Below are 25,467 nucleotides of genomic sequence, written 5' to 3'. Positions count from 1 at the left end.
CATTCCTTATGTTAAAAATTCTCTTGACATTTTTGAAATTTAAGTGGTAACTAAAATGTGAAAAATTTAATGGTAAGTAGGTAGGTACTTTATTTGCATCACCGTAGAGCTGCACAATGGGCTATTGGCGACGGTCTGGGAAACATCCCTGAGGGTGATTCGAAGATATGCCATCGCAATTTTGATCCTCTGCAGAGGGGATGACTCCCTGGCTTTGGTAGCCCGACGACCTGTGAAGTCGAGCACTTTACGGTAGAACAGTTTAACGAGGACCGATCACCCTCGGTCTCTACGCAAGCTGATCAAAGTGGTCACCCATCCGCTTACTGACACCAGCCAGCGATGGTTGACTTCGGTGTTCCACTAGGAACCGTGTCATCACGATCAGGGCTGGACGAAACATTTAATAATATTTGATCATAAGTATGCCACTATTTTTCCTTCTCTTTTTTTCTGCCATTATTTCTCAATAAACCTTACAATTTATGTGCAGCTACCTTTTTTTTATGTCTCGTTATAGAATATTTATTGTTAGTTTTAAAATTAAACACAATTGATGCAACCATAATATTTATTAATGGTTCATTTAGATTATGTTGAAGATGAATGCGTTTCTCCGACTGAATTTCAGAAAATTTTCTTCAAATTGCCTCCATCTGGGCCAGATTCTGTTGGTGAGGTGCGTTCGAATCGTTTCGGGACATATTCCAGAACGGGCCGCAATTGTCTAATCAAGCTACTTCCTCCAAAAGGATTTGGAGTTCTTGTAACAATACTTCGTGTGGATTTTAGAAACCATGAAGCATGTAAAGACTACATAAAGGTAAGTGTAAATAAGTCTTTTCTAGAGTCTCTGAAATTAACGCAGTTGGACGACAAGTGGCTTCAAAAATACCAGGAAAAGAAGGAAATCGGTTGTCACACTTGGTGACGCTTCTCTTTACCTTATCTTTCTTTCTCTAAGCCAAAATTACATTTACAGTGTTCTAAGAACTTCTTTCACAAAGGGAAATAAAGAAATGCCATAATATAAGTGCCTTACACTTGAGACACAACAATAGCCTTAAACTATATATAACATCTTGTTGTAAAGAACTATCAAATTATTTAAATATTTTGAACTTTCAGCTTTATTTTAAAGATCTTGGCGAAATTTTTCCACCTAGATGAAAGCTATCAAAATGAATATTTCTACATTTTTGCAAATTCTTATGAGCCCAGTTGACGCAATGTTAAAATTTAAATATTAAATAATTAATTCTCAAGCGCTTTTCATTTTAGAAAACTATTTGACGTTTTGTTCAATTTTTCCCAATCAGCATAAAGGGCGTAAGCTAAAAATAGCCCAAATAGTAAGATGAACAGTTATTCATTACCTAACAATCATAAATAACTGTTGTTAATTCACAGTAGTTATGAGAGTAGGGCATTATTTGCAAATAAACATTATTTCACGTGACTATAGAGCTTTTAGAAAGCAGCCTTAATTGTATAAATTTATTTTTCGTTATTATTACTAGAAAGAGAACTGGTTGAAATATATATATATATATATATGTATACATACATATGTATACATATGCATATGTATACATATGTATACATGCATATGTATACATATGTATACATATATGTATATATATACATACATACATACATGTGTGTGTGTGTGTGTGTGTGTGTGTGTGTGTGTGTGTGTGTGTGTGTGTGTGTGTGTGTGTGTGTGTGTGTGTGTGTGTGTGTGTGTGTGTGTGTGTGTGTGTGTGTGTGTGTGTGTGTGTGTGTGTGTGTGTGTGTGTGTGTGTGTGTGTGTGTGTGTGTGTGTGTGTGTGTGTGTGTGTGTGTGTGTGTGTGTGTGTGTGTGTGTGTGTGTGTGTGTGTGTGTGTGTGTGTGTGTGTGTGTGTGTGTGTGTGTGTGTGTGTGTGTGTGTGTGTGTGTGTGTGTGTGTGTGTGTGTGTGTGTGTGTGTGTGTGTGTGTGTGTGTGTGTGTGTGTGTGTGTGTGTGTGTGTGTGTGTGTGTGTGTGTGTGTGTGTGTGTGTGTGTGTGTGTGTGTGTGTGTGTGTGTGTGTGTGTGTGTGTGTGTGTGTGTGTGTGTGTGTGTGTGTGTGTGTGTGTGTGTGTGTGTGTGTGTGTGTGTGTGTGTGTGTGTGTGTGTGTGTGTGTGTGTGTGTGTGTGTGTGTGTGTGTGTGTGTGTGTGTGTGTGTGTGTGTGTGTGTGTGTGTGTGTGTGTGTGTGTGGTGTGTGTGTGTGTGTGTGTGTGTGTGTGTGTGTGTGTGGTGTGTGTGTGTGTGTGTGTGTGTGTGTGTGTGGTGTGTGTGTGTGTGTGTGTGTGTGTGTGTGTGTGTGTGTGTGTGTGGTGTGTGTGTGTGTGTGTGTGTGTGTGTGTGTGTGTGTGTGTGTGTGTGTGTGTGTGTGTGTGTGTGTGTGTGTGTGTGTGTGTGTGTGTGTGTGTGTGTGTGTGTGTGTGTGTGTGTGTGTGTGTGTGTGTGTGTGTGTGTGTGTGTGTGTGTGTGTGTGTGTGTGTGTGTGTGTGTGTGTGTGTGTGTGTGTGTGTGTGTGTGTGTGTGTGTGTGTGTGTGTGTGTGTGTGTGTGTGTGTGTGTGTGTGTGTGTGTGTGTGTGTGTGTGTGTGTGTGTGTGTGTGTGTGTGTGTGTGTGTGTGTGTGTGTGGTGTGTGTGTGTGTGTGTGTGTGTGTGTGTGTGTGTGTGTGTGTGTGTGTGTGTGTGTGTGTGTGTGTGTGTGTGGGGCGTACGCAGAATTTTTTCAAGGGGGGTGTTCATAATTTTCTGAAACTACTAAAGAAATTCGAGTCTGTAATAAAGCACTATTATTTTCCTAATTTAGACAGCTCGACAATTTTGACTTTTTATTTAGACAACATTGCTTAGCTAAATTTTGATTTGATCTTTTAAGTTTAAGAGCATAATGCAATATCTTCTGAAAAAAGTCCGTCATATGGGTGGGAAGTAACACTTTGAGGGTCACTTTCACATTCATCAGATTTTGTTTTGCTAGAAACGTTTTCTTCAACGGAAGTATCACATTTCTGTACAACAGAAAAACTTACATTGGTACTAGATGCTGTCACCTCACTAATTTCAAGTCATGATTTTTTCTCAAAATAATTAAAAATTGTTAAATTCTTGCGTTTTGACATCCTAAAGATCCAAGAACAGCAAATATATATATATACGTATATATATATATATATATATATATATATATATATATATATATATATATATATATATATATATATATATATACATACAGAGATGCCAACTGCTCCGGACACGCCAAAATAATTAAAATAACGGTAAATAATTACAAAGTAAATTTTGCAAATGTTTGACTATTTTTGCTTGCTTTTTTAAAGGTGCAACATGACGTAAGTACTAGAAGGTGGTGAATTATATAAGCCTACGAATTATGTAGAAATAGTGGTGGATAAAAATCTACTAAATTGAATTTATTAAACCAAGAATCACAATTGATAAACTACCATTTTAGAATATATATTTGCTGTCCGGAGCAAGTTTGCATCTCTGTATATATATATATATATATATATATATATATATATATCCATATCCGCTATGCTACGATCTCAAAGTTTCGAATAACGGAATAAAGGAATAAATAAGGAATGAATAACTTCAACGAGCACAGTATCTCCAATGATATTGTTACTGATTTCTCCACTAGTCGAAATAGTGGCGACGACGGGTTCGGCGATTGAAGGAACTTTTTGTTAAGACAAAACAAAACAAATTTAGCGACAAGCTCCGAAAGACAAGCGGCAGAGATAACTCTTAGTCTGACTAACTAACTCCACTGTACTCCGTTCCCCCTTTTATATAATTTTTCACTGCATCTCCAAAATTCTCGAATTGTCTCAAAGACGACAGAACGTCTAGGATTCCAGAATCATTGCGTAAAGACCTCGCGAATGACAACCAGTTTCGAAAACTATACTGGCAGGACAGAAAGGAACCAGTCCGTAACAGTATCACGTGAATTTGGTCTTAAAAGTACAACCCTATTATAGTAAATGCTTTTTCAGTATTCTGAGGAATAACTGGAGGAAAAAAAAGTAGGCATAAGGTAAATAATAATATATAGTCTTAAAAAATAATAGCTCGCATAATTTCTACTAAAATTTTTATTTTTGCAATTTTGTCTGAGCTCAAGGGGGGTGTTTAGACCCCTAAACCCCTCCCTTGCGTACGCCACTGATATATACAGTCAAACCTCGATATCTCGAACTTGAAGGGAGAGGAGAAAAAATTCGAATTATCGAAAGTCGCATGTTATCGATGGTAGAATAAAAAAAAATGCTCTTTACATACCTTATTTACTATTCCATTTATTTTAAAAACACTTTTTACACTTTCATTTAAAGAAAAATTCAATTGTTGTTTGCTTTAGAGATGTGTAAGAAAGTTTATCTATAACACTTTCTATTGGACTATAGATGTCTCCTCTGACATATTCGGCTGCCTCTCAATAAATCTCCTTACAGTGTCCACTGCAGAAAGTGTTTGTTTGTTAGTAACATTGGGCGGTAAATCTTCGATTTCCTCATCCTCTTCTTCTGCTAGTTCACAAGAAGCTTTCGTTTGAGCGATGATATCATTGTCATCCCACTGACCACTCACTGTTACTGCATCATCTACGTTTACAAAGTCATGAAATTAGATGTCATCAAGCTTCATGAGTCCGGTCAATCTGTTCCAATCATTTTCGGTGTAGTTTTCAGCAGAATTAACGATATTGATTGTTTGACTACTTTCATGATCGTTATTATCGTTCATTATCGTAGAGGAAGACAGTGGCGTACGCAAGGGAGGGGTTTAGGGGTCTAAACACCCCCCTTGAGCTCAGACAAAATTGCAAAAATAAAAATTTTAGTAGAAATTATGCAAGCTATTATTTTTTAAGACTATATATTTTTATTTACCTTATGCCTACTTTTTTTTCCTCCAGTTATTTCTCAGAATACTGAAAAAGCATTTACTATAATAGGGTTGTACTTTTAAGACCAAATTCACGTGATACTGTTACGGACTGGTTCCTTTCTGTCCTGCCAGTATAGTTTTCGAAACTGGTTGTCATTCGCGAGGTCTTTACGCAATGATTCTGGAATCCTAGACGTTCTGTCGTCTTTGAGACAATTCGAGAATTTTGGAGATGCATGTGAAAAATTATATAAAAGGGGGAACGGAGTACAGTGGAGTTAGTTAGTCAGACTAAGAGTTATCTCTGCCGCTTGTCTTTCGGAGCTTGTCGCTAAATCTGTTTTGTTTTGTCTTAACAAAAAGTTCCTTCAATCGCCAAACCCGTCGTCGCCACTATTTCGACTAGTGGAGAAATCAGTAACAATATCATTGGAGATACTGTGCTCGTTGAAGTTATTCATTCCTTATTTATTCCTTTATTCCGTTATTCGAAACTTTGAGATCGTAGCATAGCGGATATTTCTGTGCCAATATATATATATATATATATATATATATATATATATATATATATATATATATATATATATATATATATATTTGCTGTTCTTGGATCTTTAGGATGTCAAAACGCAAGAATTTAACAAATTTTAATTATTTTGAGAAAAAATCATGACCTGAAATTAGTGAGGTGACAGCATCTAGTACCAATGTAAGTTTTTCTGTTCTACAGAAATATGATACTTCCGTTGAAGAAAACGTTTCTAGCATAACAAAATCTGATGAATGTGAAAGTGACCCTCAAAGTGTTACTTCCCACCCATATGACGGACTTTTTTCAGAAGATATTGCATTATGCTCTTAAACTTAAAAAATCAAATCAAAATTTAACTAAGCAATGTTGTCTAAATAAAAAGTCAAAATTGTCGAGCTGTCTAAATTAGGAAAATAATAGTGCTTTATTACAGACTCGAATTTCTTTTAGTAGTTTCAGAAAATTATGAACACCCCCCTTGAAAAAATTCTGCGTACGCCACTGGAGGAAGACACATCATTCCATGCCTTGTCAGCCATTCTTAAAACTTTTTATTTTTTTTGGAATATTTTTTTAATTTTAGAAGAAAATCTACACTATTTATGGAAAAAAAATTCAAGTTATCGGGGGATTAGAAAAAAAAAATTCGTGAAATCAAGTTTTTTTAACTTTGAGTGTATAGGAAATTTGAAGGGAATTTTTTTTTCTTCGAGATATCGAAAAAATAGTGAAATCGAGGTTCGAGTTAGCGAGGTTCGACTGTATATATAATAACTGTCCCATTGCCTTGATAACTCCTCATACCACGTAATTTTGAGAGTTTCTTGAATAAAGATACTGAACCTCTTTGTAAATAGAATAGGTGTCCCAAGGTTACGTGATTTTCCACCTCTCCGACTTTTTCTTCTTTCTGTTTCCATGATTTTTTCAAATTTTGCCTTTCCCCATTGCAGTACGTTTTAGTAAGAAGTTGGAATGTACTTCCCTGTAAGAAAAAGCAAGATTTTCAAAAGCAATGGTAACTGATATGATAAAAGTATAGAGAGGGGATAATCACATAGCATTGAGACGTCTATTCTATTTACAAAAAGTTTAAAAATGTCGAGTACTTCATGTTTAATCTACGAGAAAATTTGTATTTCCTTTCTTTACCGTAAATTTCGGCTCTAAGCCAATCACAGTTTGTAATCCGTTTTCGCAACTCTCTAACTGCGTTAAATACCGGGACTCTAGTCTCTTCTAACTAAGCTACACCGTATTACCCAAAATTAGTCCTGCATGATACCTCACCGTGGCAGAGGGGAGTCACTTGATGTAATGAGCGATGTACGTTGGGAGATTATTCTCCTGTAAGGGCTACCCAAAGCGTGAAGACCATTCCATTATACGCATCTGAATCATACAGGTGAAGGAACCAAGTCTTCCTTCCGGTGCTCCTGGTCTTTTGGCTGAAGAGAAGCTGCTTCCCACCTTCTCCGAGTTTCACATCTACAGTAAAAATCAATCACAGTATCTACAAAAACAAATTCGCATTCTTCAGCGCAATGTTAATGGTGAAGTACAAAAGCCAGAAAGATCAAACTGGACCAACTATTGGAAATAGCCAAAACGCATGACGTCCAGATTACCACTTTATAAAAAACCAAGCTTAAAGAGTCCCATTCACTAAAGATAAAGGGTTATAATATTTTGCTTTGAACAGGAAAACTGGAGAAGACGGTGGTGAATTGGTTTTCCTAATCAGGTGCCTCCACTATCAAAGTGTAAATATTCTGCTTGAAATCCTGGAAATTTCATATCTTGGAAAGGGAAAAATCTCAAAGTTTTTAATTCCTATTATCTACCTGATTTTCTGAGTTTGCCAGACAGCCTGTTTCAGTGGTCTGATAACAATACTTTTGTCTTGGTGGACTTAAACGCACTCCAAGAGATCTTTGAACGAAAATCGAAAAGGAAATGACTTGCTAAATCGTTTGGATGATAAAGGGTTCGTGATACCAAATGCTAGCCCCCAACCCATTCTTCTCACAGCTATAGTACCAACGAAGCTCTTGACCTCTCCATTGTCAGTCCTGTGATTTATCCCCACTGTAGTTGGACGGTTTTGAATAATATTGAAACCGATCATTTTCTCATTCATATTGAGATGGACATTTAACAAAGGGTCTACACAGATTGCAAGAAATACTGGAATTTCAGAAAAGCTGATTGGAAGAGGTTTACTGTCTTCACAGATTCTGAAGTCTCTTCAGGTTCTTTTTCCATCAATATTAGCAGTGGGTGGAGCAATCTTGTGTATATTATCTTCAATGCATCGAAATACGGGGAAATGTTGAAAATTTTATTCAATATTTACCCAATATTTTATTCACAATTCAGATACCTTGAAACCCCTTTTGAATATGAGAGCAGAATTGTCTAAAGGGTTCGATTTTAGTGTTGTCCTTATTGTGCTACACAAGGTAAATGCAAAAATTAAGCGTGAATACGCTCTTTTTAAGAGGAAGAGATGGGACAATATCTGTTCTAATCTCGACTCTAAAACTCCTGATTCTTAATTATGGAAACTGGTAAAGAATCTTGACAAAAAGCAACCTCAATCAGAGACCAGTAATGCAATTCTGAGTGAAGACTGGTGAATTCCCAAAAACTACAAAGCGGCCTACGTACTGGGATTACTCTCATTATTCTAACATCAGCAAGCTGTCCCTCACTTCCCAATACAAGACTACTGAACGCAAAGCTAGGAATTTGGCGCACGTCAGCCGCAGCACTCAACTCTCTTTTTAACAATAATTTTTCTCTATATGAACTAGAACATGCTATTAGGATTCAAACTTAACAAAGCCTCCCGGTCTAGAGGGTATTCATGGTCAAATTAGACATCTTGGATTGTTGGCTAAGCAAAAACTACTTGATACAATATACTTCTCTTGGAGAAGAGGTATACACCCCAGGGACTGGAAAAGTGTAACTATCATTCCAATTAGAACCTAACAAAAATGTCAACTCACCCGAGAGCTCTCTTGTGCTCAGGTTCAGATGCGACAAACTTGGAATCAAATTTAAACTTAACTCTAATTGATGTGTGTAAATTTGCGAGTGACCACGAAAAGATCTTCAATATCTCTAAATCAAAGGTTATTTTTTTCACCACCAACAAGCATATGTACTCTTATCGCCCCTAGGTCAACTTTAATAACAAGCTTCTTTTATACGTTAAGCACCCAAAATACTTAGGATTTGTAATGGATTAAGAGATTACGAGCAATAGACAAATACAGAATTTGGTCAACACGAGCCGTAAAAGACTAAAAATTCTCAAGTTTAGGGGTGTGGATGTTAAAACCCTCAAGGCAACGCACATTGCACTAATAAGGCCTATTCTTGAATATGGGTTTCCAGTATATTTCTGTACCTCTTCTTCCAACCTTCTTAAACTAGAGCGAGTTCAATCAAGTGCACCCCGCATGTATAGATTTTAGTTTTATGCTTAAAGTGGTAGCAAAAGTTTTGCCTCCATGCTTGATTTCTGTTTTAATAAATTTGATTTGGTATAGGGGAGAGTCGGGTAGCCCCTCTCACTTAGGGAGTATTGCTTATATTTCTGTATAATACTGAGTAATAATCAACATTTTTGTATGTTTCTATTGTTTTATCATCTAATTAAATAATGCACAACGAATAAACCAAAAAAAGAATAGTGAAACTTAAAAAAATAGAAATTAAAAACATGTTTTTCAGCTCTTTTCAAAATGTGTCGGGTAGCCCCGCCCAGTTACAAAAATTGTGTTTTTTGGCTATTTTTTCAGGTGTAAATGAGAATGACCAATGTATTGACAATAGATAAACCTCATTTATCATTTTTATCACAAAATTATTTTATTTATTACATATTTATATACTTTTAATGAATTCTACCATTTAATAACAACAAATGTCATACTTTTTATCACTATTAATGTATATTAGTATATTATAATATTAATATATATTTATATTAAATATTTATATTAAATATTTATATTAAATATTTAACGAAAATAAATTAATTTAAGTAACAATAATTAATAACAATAGTTGTTTTTCAATATAAACTTATTTGGTTGATCTCTTCTTATAAACTTAATATAAAATACTTCTCATAAAATTACAAATTCACTTTGTATTTTGATTGCATTCAAATGCTTCTGTAGATTGATTCGTTCGCAAATAAGTGAAAATAAATAAGTAAGCAAATAGCTTATCATAATATTTATGATTTCTTGACATTAAATTTAATTTGGATATATCAATTACATTTTAAAAATATTTAATTTTTCTTTTTTAAATATATAAATTTATGTTTCATATAATATTAAAACATATATTTGTTGTTAAAAATGCATATAACATTCAAATTTGAAGCAATAAAATAATAATCTTTGCAACCGTACATTTATCGACGAAATAAAATTGGGCGGTGATACCCGACATTCATGTGAGCGGGGCTACCCGAAATCCAATTTTTTTGTAAATTTGTAATTACTCGAACAATTTTTAACATACAAACTTCTTTCTTTGCGCAAATTAAACTTAAGACTACATACTTTATTTTTGTATGTATGGAAAAAATTATTTTTTTAGTATTAAAATGAAGTTTAATCGAAACATTCAGCCAATATTTCTTAATTTCATGACAATGTATTCAACATATTTTCAAAACTATTGTTTACCATGTTACCAGCTGTATAAATACTTGAAACTTTGAAAATAATCTTTTTTTAATATAACAATTAATGTTCGATGGCCCATTGACTTGAAAAAATATTCTATGCATATTAAATTGACTGTGGACGAGGGTACCCGCTGGGCGGGGCTACCCGACTCTCCCCTACTTTTATAACTACCACTACATTTAAATAGCTTAAATATACACAAAGAGAAGCATCTTAATGTGTTTTAAGTAATGGTGAAAAGTGAATTAAGTATTTGTTTACAATATCATTTCAATAGTTATTTCACTACTACAGAGCCTTTTTGGAGCAAGCAAAATTTGGCAGTTATGTGCATGTTCTTCTAAATAAGAAAGACTGAAATTTATAACCGGAAAACAGCTCAGGTTTAAGAAAAAGAAATAAACAATTCTTGAAGCATATTCAGTGACTTGAGCTAGATTTTTCTTCCCAGAATTTAATTTTTAGTTTGAAACTTTTTTCATAGATGGCCCTGCAGAGAAAAATAATTCATATTCATATCGCAACTTTTCTTACACACAAATATCACAAATCATTTAATGAATGAAAAATGGTGTTATAATACTTTTGTTATATCCACTATCAGCTGCAATCACGAATAGCTATGTCACATGTTGTGATATGATTTTTCTTCGATTTATATGTTTATTTAATCTGCAGAGCCACTTGTCGAAATTTTTTTTATTAAACCCAAAAAATTTGGGTGGATTGTCACATAAATTTGCTGCAAACATTGCTCTTTTTTTAAAATCTTAGCCATTTTTCTGTCATAAATTTTTGAATACCCTCAGCTTAATTTAGGAAACCTTGTAAATTAGAGCAGACGCGCATGAAAGTTTCACTACCATCGAAATTGAAGTATATTTTGCAATCATTCAATGTGATAAGAAACTTTCAAGATATATGTATTAACCAAAATAATGAAGAAGCGATTCAGATAAGTTCAAATGAAACAGATTAGGACTCTTCGATAAATGTTTTTTTTCTTTTCTTATCAAAGTAATATTTGCATTTTCAAAGATGTTTACTAGACTTATTTATTTTATATAATTAGACCATGAGGCAGTTAAGGCTGAGCCCTACTAAGTACTCATAAAAATGTTTGCTAGGAAATCGTTTGATTCTCGAAAACTTTTTATAAGGCAATTGACTGGAATTACCTACACAACCTATTATTAGCATATTGTAATGCAGGTGTGTTAAACAGTCAGCCAACTGGCCCAATGTAGCCCATCGACCTGAGACCTACAAAGACACAACACATCGAACATCATTAACAAACACAACACATCACGTCGAAATTAAGAACTCCCCTAGCCATTCGTCTGAACCAGTGGCGGTAACTATGCTAACGAAGTACAACTATTTCAAGTAGGGGTGTGGGGTCGGCGAAAAAAGGGAACATTTTTCTTCTGTTTACTGTGTTAGCCCTAGAGGAAAGAGAAGCTATCCTCCCTGAAATGCGCTATTCTTGTTTCTGTGACAGCAGACGGCCTCAGACTTTGCGGCGGGGGGAGTTCTTTCCGTAGACAAACTATATTTCATCCATGATCCGTATTAAGGTAAATAAAGATGACACTAGCTCAATTTAATTCTACGCCCGGTCCTGGCGCAAGGTCACTAGCTAACAATTTTTTTAAAAGAAGTCTTCTCTTTCTGGCGGACTCAACTCATTATAAAACTTTCATATACGCTATTACTAGTTTTAAATTAAACATAAATACAGAAATCCGATTTCTTTAGATCACTAAAAGTAAAAAAAAGTTTTAAAAGTTTTTAAGTGCAAAAAAAATTGGATGGTTTTAAATTTTTTGATCGGCAAACAAGTAATTTTAATACTATCTTTTAATTGACTTTCCTTCCCGCTAATTTTTACTTCATCACTCATACTCTAACTCAGATACAGATAGGCTCGGATTTGACCTCATCTTCTGGATCGAGGCACAAAATATGAGCTTACATTCTTCCCTAGTGGCCAATATGGCCTGGGAAATATCCTTTATGAATAGTTTCTGGGTCATTTTTATTTTGCCTATCATGTATTTGCTATAAGTATGCTCGAAAGCTAGCTATATTTTTTTTCTTCAAAAAATACTTAACATACTAAAGCGCTCAGTGATTTTTTAAATTAAAAGCATCCAGCTTTCATATTTTTCGATTATTATACAAGTTTGTACATATATTTTGCTTGCATTTTGTTAGATTCGCAGCAACCAATTTAAACTACGCCTTTAAGGACATATATTTCCAAGTAGTTGTGAAATAAAAACTTAATTGTTTATTTTCAACAGCACTTAAATATAGAAGTATAGATTTTGGTACCAATGGAAAAATCGGCCTTAAAATATATTAAAAAAATGAAAGCATTTTAAATGGCGCTTTAAAATTACAGCTTAAAAAATTAAAATTATAATTGTTACTTAGAATCAAAATTATCTTAATCATAAATTCTTTTAAATTTGTAATTTTTTTGAAAAAAATTAACCAGTGGTGTGAATACTAGTACTTATTTTTACTTTGTAAGACATCGCTGCGAATTCATTTTAAATTTTGCTGTTGCATATTGTTGATACTCAATAAGAAATACTGGCTTTGCCTAAGTATTAATCTGCAACACTTCAGACGGGTAATTTTTGTCTTAATTTATTGTATCGTAATTATATTGTTAAATGAATAACTGAATAAAGTTAAAAGTACACAGGCTTTAATAAAGAGTTTAAATAGGTTCAAAGTACATTTAAGTTTTGTTTTAAAAGACTGAATTAAAATTTCGGAAAAAATATTAAATTTAGTATTTTTTAAATTTTTCTAAAAACACGACTACCCAAATATAGAGTGTACCGTTATGATCACTCTTGATTTATATTTTTATAAATTAGCGATAGCAAAATAATGTTTAGTCCGTAAAATATTAATTTTTAGAATTCTTATAAAAAATGAATAGGAAAATATAAACGCATTGAGAGTCGTCAATTAATATTTAAATGAGGTCAAAATACAAAGGCACAACGATATAATAAATCATAAATGCGGAGGGTGAATATCCAGACTTGTTTGATTGCAGGAGAGAACAGAAGGGAGTCGAAAAACGAAATATATATATATATATATATATATATATATATATATATATATATATATATATATATATATATATATATATATATATATATATATATATATATATATATATATATATATATATTATATATATATATATTATATATATATATATATATAAGAAAACACGAAGAAAGTTAATTTTCAAAAACGATACCTTCCAACATACACAGATTAACTTTAATAACTCTTCAACTTATTCACTTTTTCATATTAAAGATAAGCGTACAAATCGAGGTAAACGGGGTTCAAGAAGTAATAGAAACTCTCTTAATAGTGACAAATTAAATATAAATTTTCTTTCTAATATGGAAAAAGACTTTAATAAACATTATAACATTAAACCAATTAAAGATTTTGTCTTCTCCCTTAAGAATTATGATGTATATAAGTTCTACGATCTTATTATTAACTTTTCTTTTATTAATTTTCATTTCAAAATTCTTTGTTTCGATCTTATAAAAACCAAAATGAGCAAAATTTCGCATTAAAAAGAAAAGTTTAGATAATTTATATTTCGTTATTAACTTTCAAAATCCTATTTTCGATAAGATCAAATTTCACAACATTTAGCTTTATTTCCGTTAAAAGATTTTAACATAATTAAAAGTTTTAAATATAACAAATCTCTTGGTAGAACCATATTTAACTATAATGATATAAGCAAAAATTTAGGGAGTATTAAATATATCCGATTATGAATGTCACTGTGAGGAGGATAAATATTTTGATTTTGTTGATAAACATCATAAACATATTATTACTGGTAATTTAAACATTATAGAAAACTTGGAACTTAGGAATTTAATAATAAAAGGCACAAAATTTAGGTCCATTTACCATATATCAATCAATAAAATTCTAAAATACTTTCTTAATGATCTCAATAGTTTTTGTTTAAAGATATCAAATAGATTCTCTTTACCTTTAGGTATGCTAACAGAATGGAAATGGGGTGTTTATTAAAAACTTTATTTTCAATAATAATAATAACTTTAAAAACTTTATTTTCAATAATAAGGATAATTTAAATAAGAGTAACAATTCAACTAATTCTTCTAATATTGTTCAATCAATTAAGCAACTTCAAAAATATTTTGTAATTACTCCCATAGACAAAGCTAACAATAATTATGCTATATTCTGTAAAAAATTCTATGCTGAACTTTTAAATACGGAATTAAAAAATAGTAAAAATTTTAAACTTAGTAATTTTAATAATAATATTGTCATTAAAAATTTTTAGCTTTTTACAAGAGATTAAAAATTAAAATTAGCAATATACAATTTCCTTACTTAATTATCAGTCCAAAATTTCATAAAATTCCTGTAAAATTTAGAACTATCACATGTGGATCTAATATTTATTTAACTAAACCTGGCACCATTTTCTCTAACTACTTAAATAAAATTATTAACAGTATTAAAGAAGGTTTCTCTTGGATTATCACTAATAATCAACCGATTTTAAATTTCATTAAACATAATAAAATAAGTTCTATTGCGACTTTTGATTTCCATGATCTTTTCAATAGCATTCCCCTTTCTAAACTAAAAGATGTCGTTTTGAATTATTACTATGATTTTAAAAATATCCTTTGTTGCGATTTTGATTATTGGGAAATTCTGATTAATTTTTGTCTTTTTAATAATTATCTTTACAATGGAAGGGATATTTTTCTTCAAATTAATGGAATACTACAAGGATTTAATTATTCATCTCTCTTAGCTAACTTATTTTTGCATTATGAAAAAAATTATACTCTTAGTATTAAACTTGTTTTTAGATATATTGATGACTTAATTATCTTTAATTTCCAAGATTTCACTATTTTATTAAATGATATTTACCCTGAGGAATTAATCTTACTTCGTAATCATGATGATAATATTAATTTCAATTTTTAGGATTTGGGTATTATAAAAGTTGAAAATATTTGCTTTGTTGATTTATACGATAAAAGAAATGATTTTAATTTTAATATTAATAAACTAATTACTTGGAATTCTAATGTTTCTAGGAGCATCTATTTAAATACCATTTTTAATGAAATGAACAGAATTAAAAGAATATGCAGTAATATTTATTTATCCAAAAAAACAAATCGATAAACTCTTTCAAAATTTGGTAAGAAACAATGGATACCCAACTAAAGTAATAAAATTTTATATAAAATCATTGAATTAATCGTATATTTTTGTGGATATATTTACTAAACATTTTCTTTGTTAATTTATATAATTTTCCCATGCGCTAATCCATTTCAGGTAAATCCATTGCCAAAATTATTTACTAAATAATTTCTTTGTTAATTTGTATAATTTTCCATGTACAAATCCATTTCAGGCAAATCCGTGGTTAAAATTATTTACTAAAAAATTCCTTTACTAAATAATTTCCTTTGTTAATCTATATAATTATTCCATGTGCAAATCCATTTCGGGCCAATCCGTGGCTAAAATTATCTACTAAAAGTTTCTTTATTAATTTATAAAATTTTTCCATGTGCAAATCCATTTCGGGAAAATCCGTGGGTAAAATTATTTACTAAAAATTTCTTTATCAATTTATACAATTCTTCCATGTGCAAATCCATTTCGGGCAAATCCGTGGCTAAAATTACCTACTAAAATTTTTTTTCCTTGTTAGTTTTTCCATGTGCAAATCCACTTCGGGCAAGTCCGTGTTAAAATTATCTATTAAATTTTTTTTTCTTTGATAATTTATATAATTCTTCCATGTGCAAATCCATTTCGGTCAAATCCGTGGCTAAAATTATTTGCAAAACAGGCAATTTATGCTTCTCTTTTCTATCTTATATTTTTTCTTAAATAAACATCTATTTTCTAAAACTATTTATGGTCAACTTTTTTAAATTATCCAGTATAATATTACCTTGCGCGCATCCATTTCAGGCCCATCCTTGGTAACTATCAAATCAATGCACAGAATAACAAATCACTTCAGCAGTGCAGTAAGAACGGCACTTTAAAACCCTTTAGTTACACTCAATTTGCGCTTTTGTTTTCATATTTTGTAATCTGGCAATCTTGTTGGGAAAACATTTTTAAATCATTCTTGAAAAATTTCCCGTCCATTTAAATACATCTGATTTCGCTACTCGCTTTATAGTCTATGTTTTATACTGTTTTTTTTCTTTTTATTTTATTTTATTTTATTTTCTGTTTTTACATGTTATTTTTACTTATTGTGTTCTATTTTATTTGTTGTAATTTTTGTAAAAAAATTTTTTGAGTGCTCCTCACACTATTGTATTAATATCTTTGGCTATATTGATACAATAGTATTTTTGCGGATATAATCGTGTGGGCTGATGAAAAGATTATATATACCGGTTTTTTTTTAAATAAAATTTAATCCTTTTTTTTTTTTTTTTACTGTTTGTTATTTTTTTACTTATTATTCCCCCCCCCCTTTTTTTCATATGTCTGTAAGTTTTCTTTGTTTTATCTTCAGTTTGTATATATATATATATTCAATCAAGCAATCAATTTTACTTGATTAGTTTGTTTTGGTTTTCTAGAGATTCTTTACGGTGATGGTATGGGAATGATTTATAAATGCCTGGATAAATAAATTGGGCTATGTAATGAAAAGCCTATTTGGTAATGCCCATTTGTTTATACCAAAAAGATATTTCTTTCTGTTTCCTACAACTTTAGTTTTAAAAAGCACTCTATGCTGACTGAGGAAATGAATAGTTATATTATTAATTTATAATGGTAAACAGAACTCTCAACAAAAGGAATCCTACTAATGAAACACTAGGACTACCACTTTTTCTCCTTTTCAAAAAAGGAGTCGTTTTAAGAGGATTTTCATTAAAAATGGGTTAATAAAGATCCTAAAACACATGCGCACACTAAACTGTTGCAATTTAAATCCGACGGTAGTAATCACCCGATTACCGCACTATGTTTCACAATTACCTAACTATGCCTAACCACAGTTAGGTGACTCTTCGCTTACTGCTGTAGAAGAGTAGAATGAATTTAAAACTACTGAGACACGATCTGCAAAAGTGTAGTCCGATCAGACATCCAGCCTTCAGCATGGGAAATCAAACTCATGACTCATGTTGGAGGAACCAGATTAACTGGGTGACTTTTACTTGAAGTCAAGCATCACTGGCTGCTGTCAATGAGTTGTTACATGACCACCGTTGTCAGTCTGCAAAGGGACCGAAGGTGCACAGTATAGTAAAATTATTCTACAGTAAAGTGCTCGACTTCAAACGTTGGGCTACCAAAGGAGGGGAGTCGTCCCCTCTGCAGACGATCAAAATTGTGATGGCATATCAGGGATATTTCCCTAACCATACCAATAGCTCACTGTACAGCTCTAGTGAGACGTAAATAAAGCATTACTACTTATATTAATAATGGTACTAATTTCACCTTTTTTTCTTTAGATTCTTGATGATAATAGTGATGGAGAAAAACTCTGTGGTTATAATGAACCAGGACTCCATGCTAAAACTTATTTTTCAGACAATACAATGAGAATACTCTATCATACAAATGAAGGGGGAATGGGATTTAGTAATGGATTCAGATTTGTATTCACCGTAACTAAACTCGGTAAGAGTAACATAAATACGATTTCCTCATCTCTCTCTCTCTCGTTCCATATATATATATATATATATATATATATATATATATATATATATATATATATATATATATATATATATATATATATATATATACACCGAAGAACCATTACATTATGACCACCCTCCATCTATAACAATGGGCTCACTCAGGTTTTCATGGTTTCTCGCCCAGGAACAATATTTTCATGGGGCACATTAGGACCCATAATCCTCATAGAACAATCCCTGACGTCTGTAAGCTACTTGAACATAGTTGCACACCAGGTTCACCCATTCATGGCAACAGTTTTTCCTGCACGGGATAGTGCTTATCAACATGATAATGTACCATGGCATAAGGGTCGAATCGTCATGGATTGGTTCGAGGAACACTCCAGTGACTTTCAAGTCATGTCTTGGCCCCCGCATTCACCTGACCTTAATCCAATAGAGCATTTGTGATCCTTCTTGGAAAACCAAATTCGTGCTGCCACGCTACCCCCTCGCAATGTGAGGGAATTGCAGGACCAGTTGGTGAGCGCTTGGTACCAGATACCTCAAGCTACCTATCAGCACCTTGTGGAATCAATGCCACGGCGGGTGCTAGCAGTTTTGAGGGCTAAAGGTGGACATAAGGTAATGGCTCTTCGGTGTATATATCCGTGTATCGGATAGAAAATCTAAAAATACACGTTTGTAATTTACAGTGGCGATCACGTACTTAAGGACTGTGTTTTCAAAATAAATGCGTCATTATATTGGATGAATATTATGCTTTGATCAAGAAATCTATAATGACAAATTCTACCTTAGTTGAACTTCAATCCTCAAATAATTCATTCGTGTTCAAAAGTGTTTCAAAAAATTTTATTTTAAACATATAGTATTTTGTCAAGTTTCCTATACTTAAGGACAGTTATTGAATGATTACATGAGTTATTGAATGATTGCAATCAATTTATCGATCAATGTAAGTGTAATTTACTGCATTATCTTTGTTTGATGCTTTAAAACATTACATTAATATTTTTTAGTACAAATTTCAACATTATTATGCTGGAAAAAATGTTAGCAATGAACAGAGATGTCGAATAGATACTTTGAGAAAAGAACGTTTAAGCATTAGAGAAATTGGTAGGCGGTTAAAATTATCAAAAACAGCAGTTTTCCAAGTATTGAAATCTATTCAAGTGACCAAAAGTATTGAAAAAGCATCCCGAAAACCACGTCTTCGCAAACCAGAAGATCGAATTATTCATTGAACCGAACGAGAAGATCGAATTATTCATCGAATTTCTGAAGCTGTTAGTCACAAAACCACCCCGGATATCAGAAAAGAATACCACGTAAGCAATAATACCATCAAACGGCGTTTAAATGAGCTTCGGCTTATGGGTCGCGTATGTAGGAAAAAACCGCTGATGTCAAAGAAGAATATAGCAGATTGATTAGCTTTTGCAAAAAGACACCGAAACTGGACGTCGGCTGACTGGAATCGAGTTATATTTACAGACGAATCGAAGTTCAACAAAATAGGTTCAGATGGCAAAAGTTATGTGAGGCGTCGAGACGGGGAAGAATTTAATGTGCGGCGTACAAAATCAACTGTAAAAGGTGAAGGCGACTCGGTGATGGTGTGGGGTGCCATGACACGTTCAGGATGTGGTCCAATTCGCAAAATGAAAGCATGATGGATCAGCATGTGTATGTGGACATTATCAAGACTGTTCTTCTGCCTTCTTACAGGAAACTTCGCTCAAGAAAACCAATCATGCAAGCCGATAATGATCCAAAGCACACGAGCAAAACTGCGAAGGCCTTCTTGTCAAGCAGGAAAATTGAGGTTTTTTCAGTGGCCTTCCCAATCACCAGATCTCAACCTGATCGAAATGCTGTGGATAGATGTGGATAAATATGTGAAACAGCAAAAACCAAAAAATTTAGATGATTTATGGAAATGTGTCCATGGCTTGGCAGCTATACCTCCTGAGCGATGTCAAAGATTAGTAGATTCGATGCCTCGTAGATGTGAAGCTTTAATTGCCGCAAAAGGCTTACCGACTAAATACTAGCTCCAAAACTTTATTATTTGTTACATTTTTTACATAGCTATTAATTTTATTAACGATTAAGAAATATTTATTTTGTTGTCCTTAAGTATGCGGAATGCATATTTTTTCTAAAATGTTACATAATTTAAGTATAACAGTTAGATAAATGATTTTCATTGTGAAAATATATTAAAAATAATTTATTTGTTCCAATACATAATTATCAATTCAATAAACTTATGCGTGAACATTACATTTTGGATTTTACTTTTCATAAAGACATGTCTTTAAGTACGTGAGCGCCACTGTAGATGCATCAATGATATCACATTCGACATCATCCAAATCTTAAAAAGGAATATGCAATATGTATAACAAATTTAGAGTCTCCAGAAAGCATTAATTTGACATGCAAGTTCTTTTTTTTTTCTTTTTTAACATTTCGGAGATAGCGATGCAATTACGAAATGAAAAAGAAGTTTGGTTTTTAAAATTAAGATACTTTTTTCAAAGTATCAAATTCGCAAATTATTATTTCCTTGATTTAGCATGCTCAGTCAATATGATTTAACGGTTTTTGAGTTATCTCCATTTTAAACCACCATCTGTGAACCAAAACACAAATTCTGTTAATCAATTTAGGTTTCCTTTTTTTCCATCAGAAAACGAATTTCCAATAAAAAATGGAAGTTCTAATTTAGGAATTTAAAGTTGCCCCCTTTGGTTCAAAATTTTTGATCCTATGGTACTTTTTGAAGTATTTGACTGTTTATATATTTTACGGATGACTTGTATATTGTCCAAAGTCAAAGTGCAATAATATGAAGATTTAAAAAAATGTGCCAGTTGAAATTGTGCCAAATCTCTAAATTTTTAAGTAAACTTTTGTTTAACTTTCTTCATAAATTAAAGTACTTCTTGCAAGTAAATGAGAAACCTCAAAATAATAAAGAGAAATTCAAAGCAAATTATAAATATTAATGACGAAAGGCTTTTTGTATCAACGTTACACAGTTCAAACTTTGACTACTGTGAAGTATTTATACTGATTCTTCTATATAATTAAGTATTTAAAACTTAATCATTAACTATATGACTATACAGTTTTTACTGAAATAAGTAACTAATCTTTGGGTAAGATATAAATCCTTATTGAACAATAATTTAATTCTCGAAATACTTGATGCGGTCGCAAACTTTTTTTAAATGACTTGTTTCTTAGATTTTTTTTTACTACATATGAGCGTATTTTTATAGAGAAAGGAGTATTTATTGTACATGCTAAAAAAACTATTAAAATGATAACATAGTTATTATTTTGACTAAAATGTTATTAATATGTTTTATGATATTTTCATATTTTTAATTTTACGAAATTTTTAGTGCTACTCTCGTGATATTAACAGAATTTACTTTTAGATATGAATGATACAACCTGCAGCGCACCCGATGAATTTATGTGTCAAAATACGCATTGTATATGGGCTGGAGTTCAATGTGATGGAATCAATAATTGTGGTGATGGTAGTGATGAAAATTCAACGGAGCATCCCCATTGCAGTATGTACAAACAGCTTAAACAGCTCTTCTTTTCTAGAATAGGTAAATAATGAATGTATCGGTTGTGTTTACATTAGTCTAATTTTACGAGTTATCGTAAGCTTATTGAAAAAATCTGGCTCTTTGCAAATTTAACCTCAATTTTGCAATGATCAGTCTAACAGGATAATTCTAGTATTTTTTAATCTATATGATAATTTTTAAATTTATTACAAGCAGCCTATATGTTTTAGGCTAATTATAAAATGTTAGAAGAATTACCCATTCAAGTTGAATTTGATAAGGCTTATTGCAATAAACTTTTAATAAGGCTATTTGCAGTAAATTTTGACTACTATGGGCTTATTGCAAACCGCTAGAAATAATAAACCAGGCTAACTGAGCAATGAATGATTTTATAATTAATGATATTTAATGATTGAATGATAATGAATGATTCATTGATTAAATCAGTAATTAAATCATTAATAATATATTATGATTTTTTTGATATTTAATGATTCTATAATTAATTAATGATACTTAGTATAAGATTTGTAGGTTCTTTGCAATAAGTCTAAAAAGTGTCAAACTGATAAGAAAATTACTAAGGACTTTTCCAATTAACTTGGCCTATTGCAAAATGAAAGCGGCTGTTAGCAAGAAACCAAATCATTCAGTTAGTCTCAGATATATGTAAATAATAATGACGATTGTAAACTGTAACTACTTATAATAAATTTTATAATCAAAAACACATATCATTATTTAAATTAATTAAGTTCAATCTGGATACTTTGAATTAGACTAACAGCTTAAACATATTTCCTTTTCTAGAATAAATGATAATGAATACTTTTGTTATAATTATATTATTCTGATTTTCCTGTATTTGAACATGTATATATTGCGCAATTGATATAAATGATATTGACTATTGAAAAATATAATTATTTTGGAAAATTTTCATGCATATAAAGAAATATTATATATATTGTGAGTGTATTGCCAAAAGTCATCTGCAAATACTACTAAATTTAGAGGCTCTGTACCTCAGAACATACTTTTTCGCTCTGTACCCTAGAACATACTTCAAGCTTCAGATCACAGTCATATTTTTTATCTGATTCAATGTCAATCAACATTTTATTTTTTGAACGATAAATTTAGAAAATTTATGTTGCAGATGTATTAAACAAAGAATAAAAGTCCACACACAAAAGTTGTACCAAGGCAGAATGTCCTAATATACAAAAACAGTCAATGTAGAATCGCGAAGAATAGAACAAAGATGAGCATTATTGCTATAAGAATATTAATATCTTCAGAAGTCATGTTTCTGATCTAATAATGGATAGATGATTATTATTATTATTTACAGAAGGAGGACAAAAATTAAAACTTTCTAGAGCCTGCTTAATACAAATTAAAAACTTTATTAGAAAACAATTTAAACAAATGAATTTTATTATACAACACGGAAGCTAACTAATTTTGCAAAAAAAACTCATCAAACCAAAATATATTCCTTTAAGTTACATGTCATAGAATAAGTTCAAAGCATCCAAATGCATGATACGTAAATTAAAATTAATACCAAAAATATTTTAATAATGCATTGAACTAAAACACAAGGATTTAATATTACATTTCCTGTTTTTAAAAGATAGCAACAGATAAGAATACATCACCTTGTAGCAAAAGACATCGAAATTATTATAAATTATGCATATCTTGTACCTTGGAACACTTCCCAAGGTAACAGTATGCTTTGTTGTCTCAAGGTATAAACACCAGGAGGTTTAAGAGAAATTAAAATGGAGAAATGTATCAGTGATCTATATTTATTTTATTCTAATTAAAACATTTTAAAATCTTCTCTTCTGCAACGAAATAGAATCTAATAAGTTTTATTAATTTTGAATCAGAAAAGAAATTGAATGAAAAAAAATTCGTTTTAAGTGATGAAATTACCTTTTCCCTGAGAGACATCAATTCAATGTTTCTGAGGTTAACTTTTGTTTTAAGTTCATAATTAGAAATAAAAAATAATGTCTAATGCTGCTGTTAGGTATTTTAAAATTTTCCAAAGTACGTACATCAATTTAGAATTTTTTAAGAATTAAAGGTTCTCTTTTAGTATTTATCCCATTTCTTTTAAGATTAGGAGGTTTAGCTTGTAATTTGTGAAAAATTTTAATTTCAATAATTTAAGACAAAGTTTCAAATTGGACAATGTTCAATTATTTTGGTATGGAAAAAGGAATATTATGCAATTTTCATATCATAAAGTTATTTGCAAAAACATTAAAGTTATGTTTTCGCAACTAACTTTAATAGAGAAATAACATTTTTTCAACAATATTTTTCACGACTTATAACTTTTGAAGTAATATAATTTAATCAGTAAAATAAATCGATCAAATTGAAAATTTTGATCTACCAAACAAGCAAAATAATTTTATCTTGGGTTTTCAAATCCAGTGTAATGTGTGTTTGAATTGATACTGCATGATTTTACAGAAAAGTGCCTTAGAGTCAAGTGCCCTTGTGAACTTTGCTTTTACACTAAGTTAATTTGTTTTGAACCTTTTCCAGCCACTTAAAATTGAAAGATATGCTTCATTTTGTTCTCATAAATATGTAATTTCAGTAAAAAAAAAATGTATCAAGAATACAGAAGAATTATTTTGATATACCTCCCCATTTTCATGCACTATGAAAGCTCAAACTTAATCTTTTTTTTTCTTCTTTAGCTGAAGTAACGCCCATCGCCATTGCTGCTGTTGTTTTAGGAATAACAAGTTTGATAGCAGTACTTATTCTTTTATGCCTGTGCTGCTGTCGACCACAACATTCAGTATCTCGAAAAGCATCTCTAGTAGAACATTCACCCCACAGATCTAATGGTGGATACATGCCACTACCAGGATATACATTTGATGTTATGGATCATGGTTTTCCTTATCAACAGCCTATTCATTCCCAAAGAGTTCAACCTTCAGCCCCACTTTCATTTTCCTCAAGTTATCCATCGAGCAAAAGTAACCCATACATACAAAGGAGTATTGAAATTCAATACCATCATCCACCTCCGCCATACAAACCATGATAAACATTATGTGGGGAAATACTAAGTTTTTAAATGTAATTATGTCCGATATCTATCTATATTTAATTTCTGAACAGTGTATTTGACTTGCATTTTAGCTTGTACGTTTAACAGAAAAAAATACAGATTGCTTTTTCTTCTGTAAATTTGACAGTCAGAAAGCAATCGTTTGTCCAAAATGCATTTTTCAGAAGTTCAAAGACATTCTCTCTAACCTAAGTACCCAACGCATGCAGGACTGTTGGCATTGATTACGAGCACCCAGCTTCTCCATACAGAGCACGTTCAACATTTTGTGAAGAGAGGCTAAATTTTTATAGACAAGATATGTCTGAATTTCAGCTATGTTTGATATTTGAACAGAGCATTTAACGTACAAGCTTTTGGATTATATTTTTATTTGCAAATATTAGAGTATTGCTCTTACTTCTGTAAATATAAAAAATGAATGCCAGAAAATTATTCCAAAGCTCAATTTTGAATAATTCAAGACAACCCATTTAACCAAAAAGTCCAACACACAAAAGACTGTTGACAATATATACAATCATCCATTGAGCATGACAAACATTTTGTGTGGACATACAAGGTTTTTAAATGAAAGATATGTTTGATATTTTGGTCGTATTTGATTTTTAACTTTTGAACAACGCGTTTGACTTGCAAGCATTTTGTTTTATACTTATAATATCAAACATTAGATAGAATTTTGTTTTTTTTTCCAGTAAATGTGAAAATTGTTTAACAGAGAGGTACCACTATACCAGTTTGCAATTTTCAATTTTTTAAAGACA

The 25,467-nt window shown here is 31.6% G+C and overlaps 1 protein-coding gene across 2 annotated transcripts in view; it reads left to right on the top strand.

The window, feature by feature from the left end:
- Nucleotides 1–25,467, top strand: part of LOC107449522 (uncharacterized) — a 28,396-nt gene that overhangs the window by 2,813 nt on the left and 116 nt on the right. The window contains exons 2-5 of one of the 2 annotated variants that reach the window (XM_087156221.1): nucleotides 591–823; nucleotides 17,786–17,954; nucleotides 21,442–21,582; nucleotides 24,318–25,467. The exon at nucleotides 24,318–25,467 is cut by the window's right edge and continues 116 nt beyond it. In XM_087156221.1, coding sequence (XP_087012347.1) covers nucleotides 591–823; nucleotides 17,786–17,954; nucleotides 21,442–21,582; nucleotides 24,318–24,673 — 899 coding nt within the window. In that variant the 3' untranslated portion in view covers nucleotides 24,674–25,467. Of the gene's footprint in view, nucleotides 1–590; nucleotides 824–17,785; nucleotides 17,955–21,441; nucleotides 21,625–24,317 lie in introns of both variants that reach the window. The other variant, XM_087156220.1, reaches the window with a different exon arrangement.

The sequence above is a fragment of the Parasteatoda tepidariorum genome, chromosome 12 (genome assembly GCF_982258835.1).
Source record: "Parasteatoda tepidariorum strain Cologne lab strain chromosome 12, Ptep-v5.0, whole genome shotgun sequence".
In the NCBI taxonomy this organism is placed as follows: domain Eukaryota; kingdom Metazoa; phylum Arthropoda; class Arachnida; order Araneae; family Theridiidae; genus Parasteatoda; species Parasteatoda tepidariorum.
The sequence above is the reverse complement of the archived record's forward strand: the minus strand, read 5'-3'. Positions and strand labels throughout refer to the sequence as shown.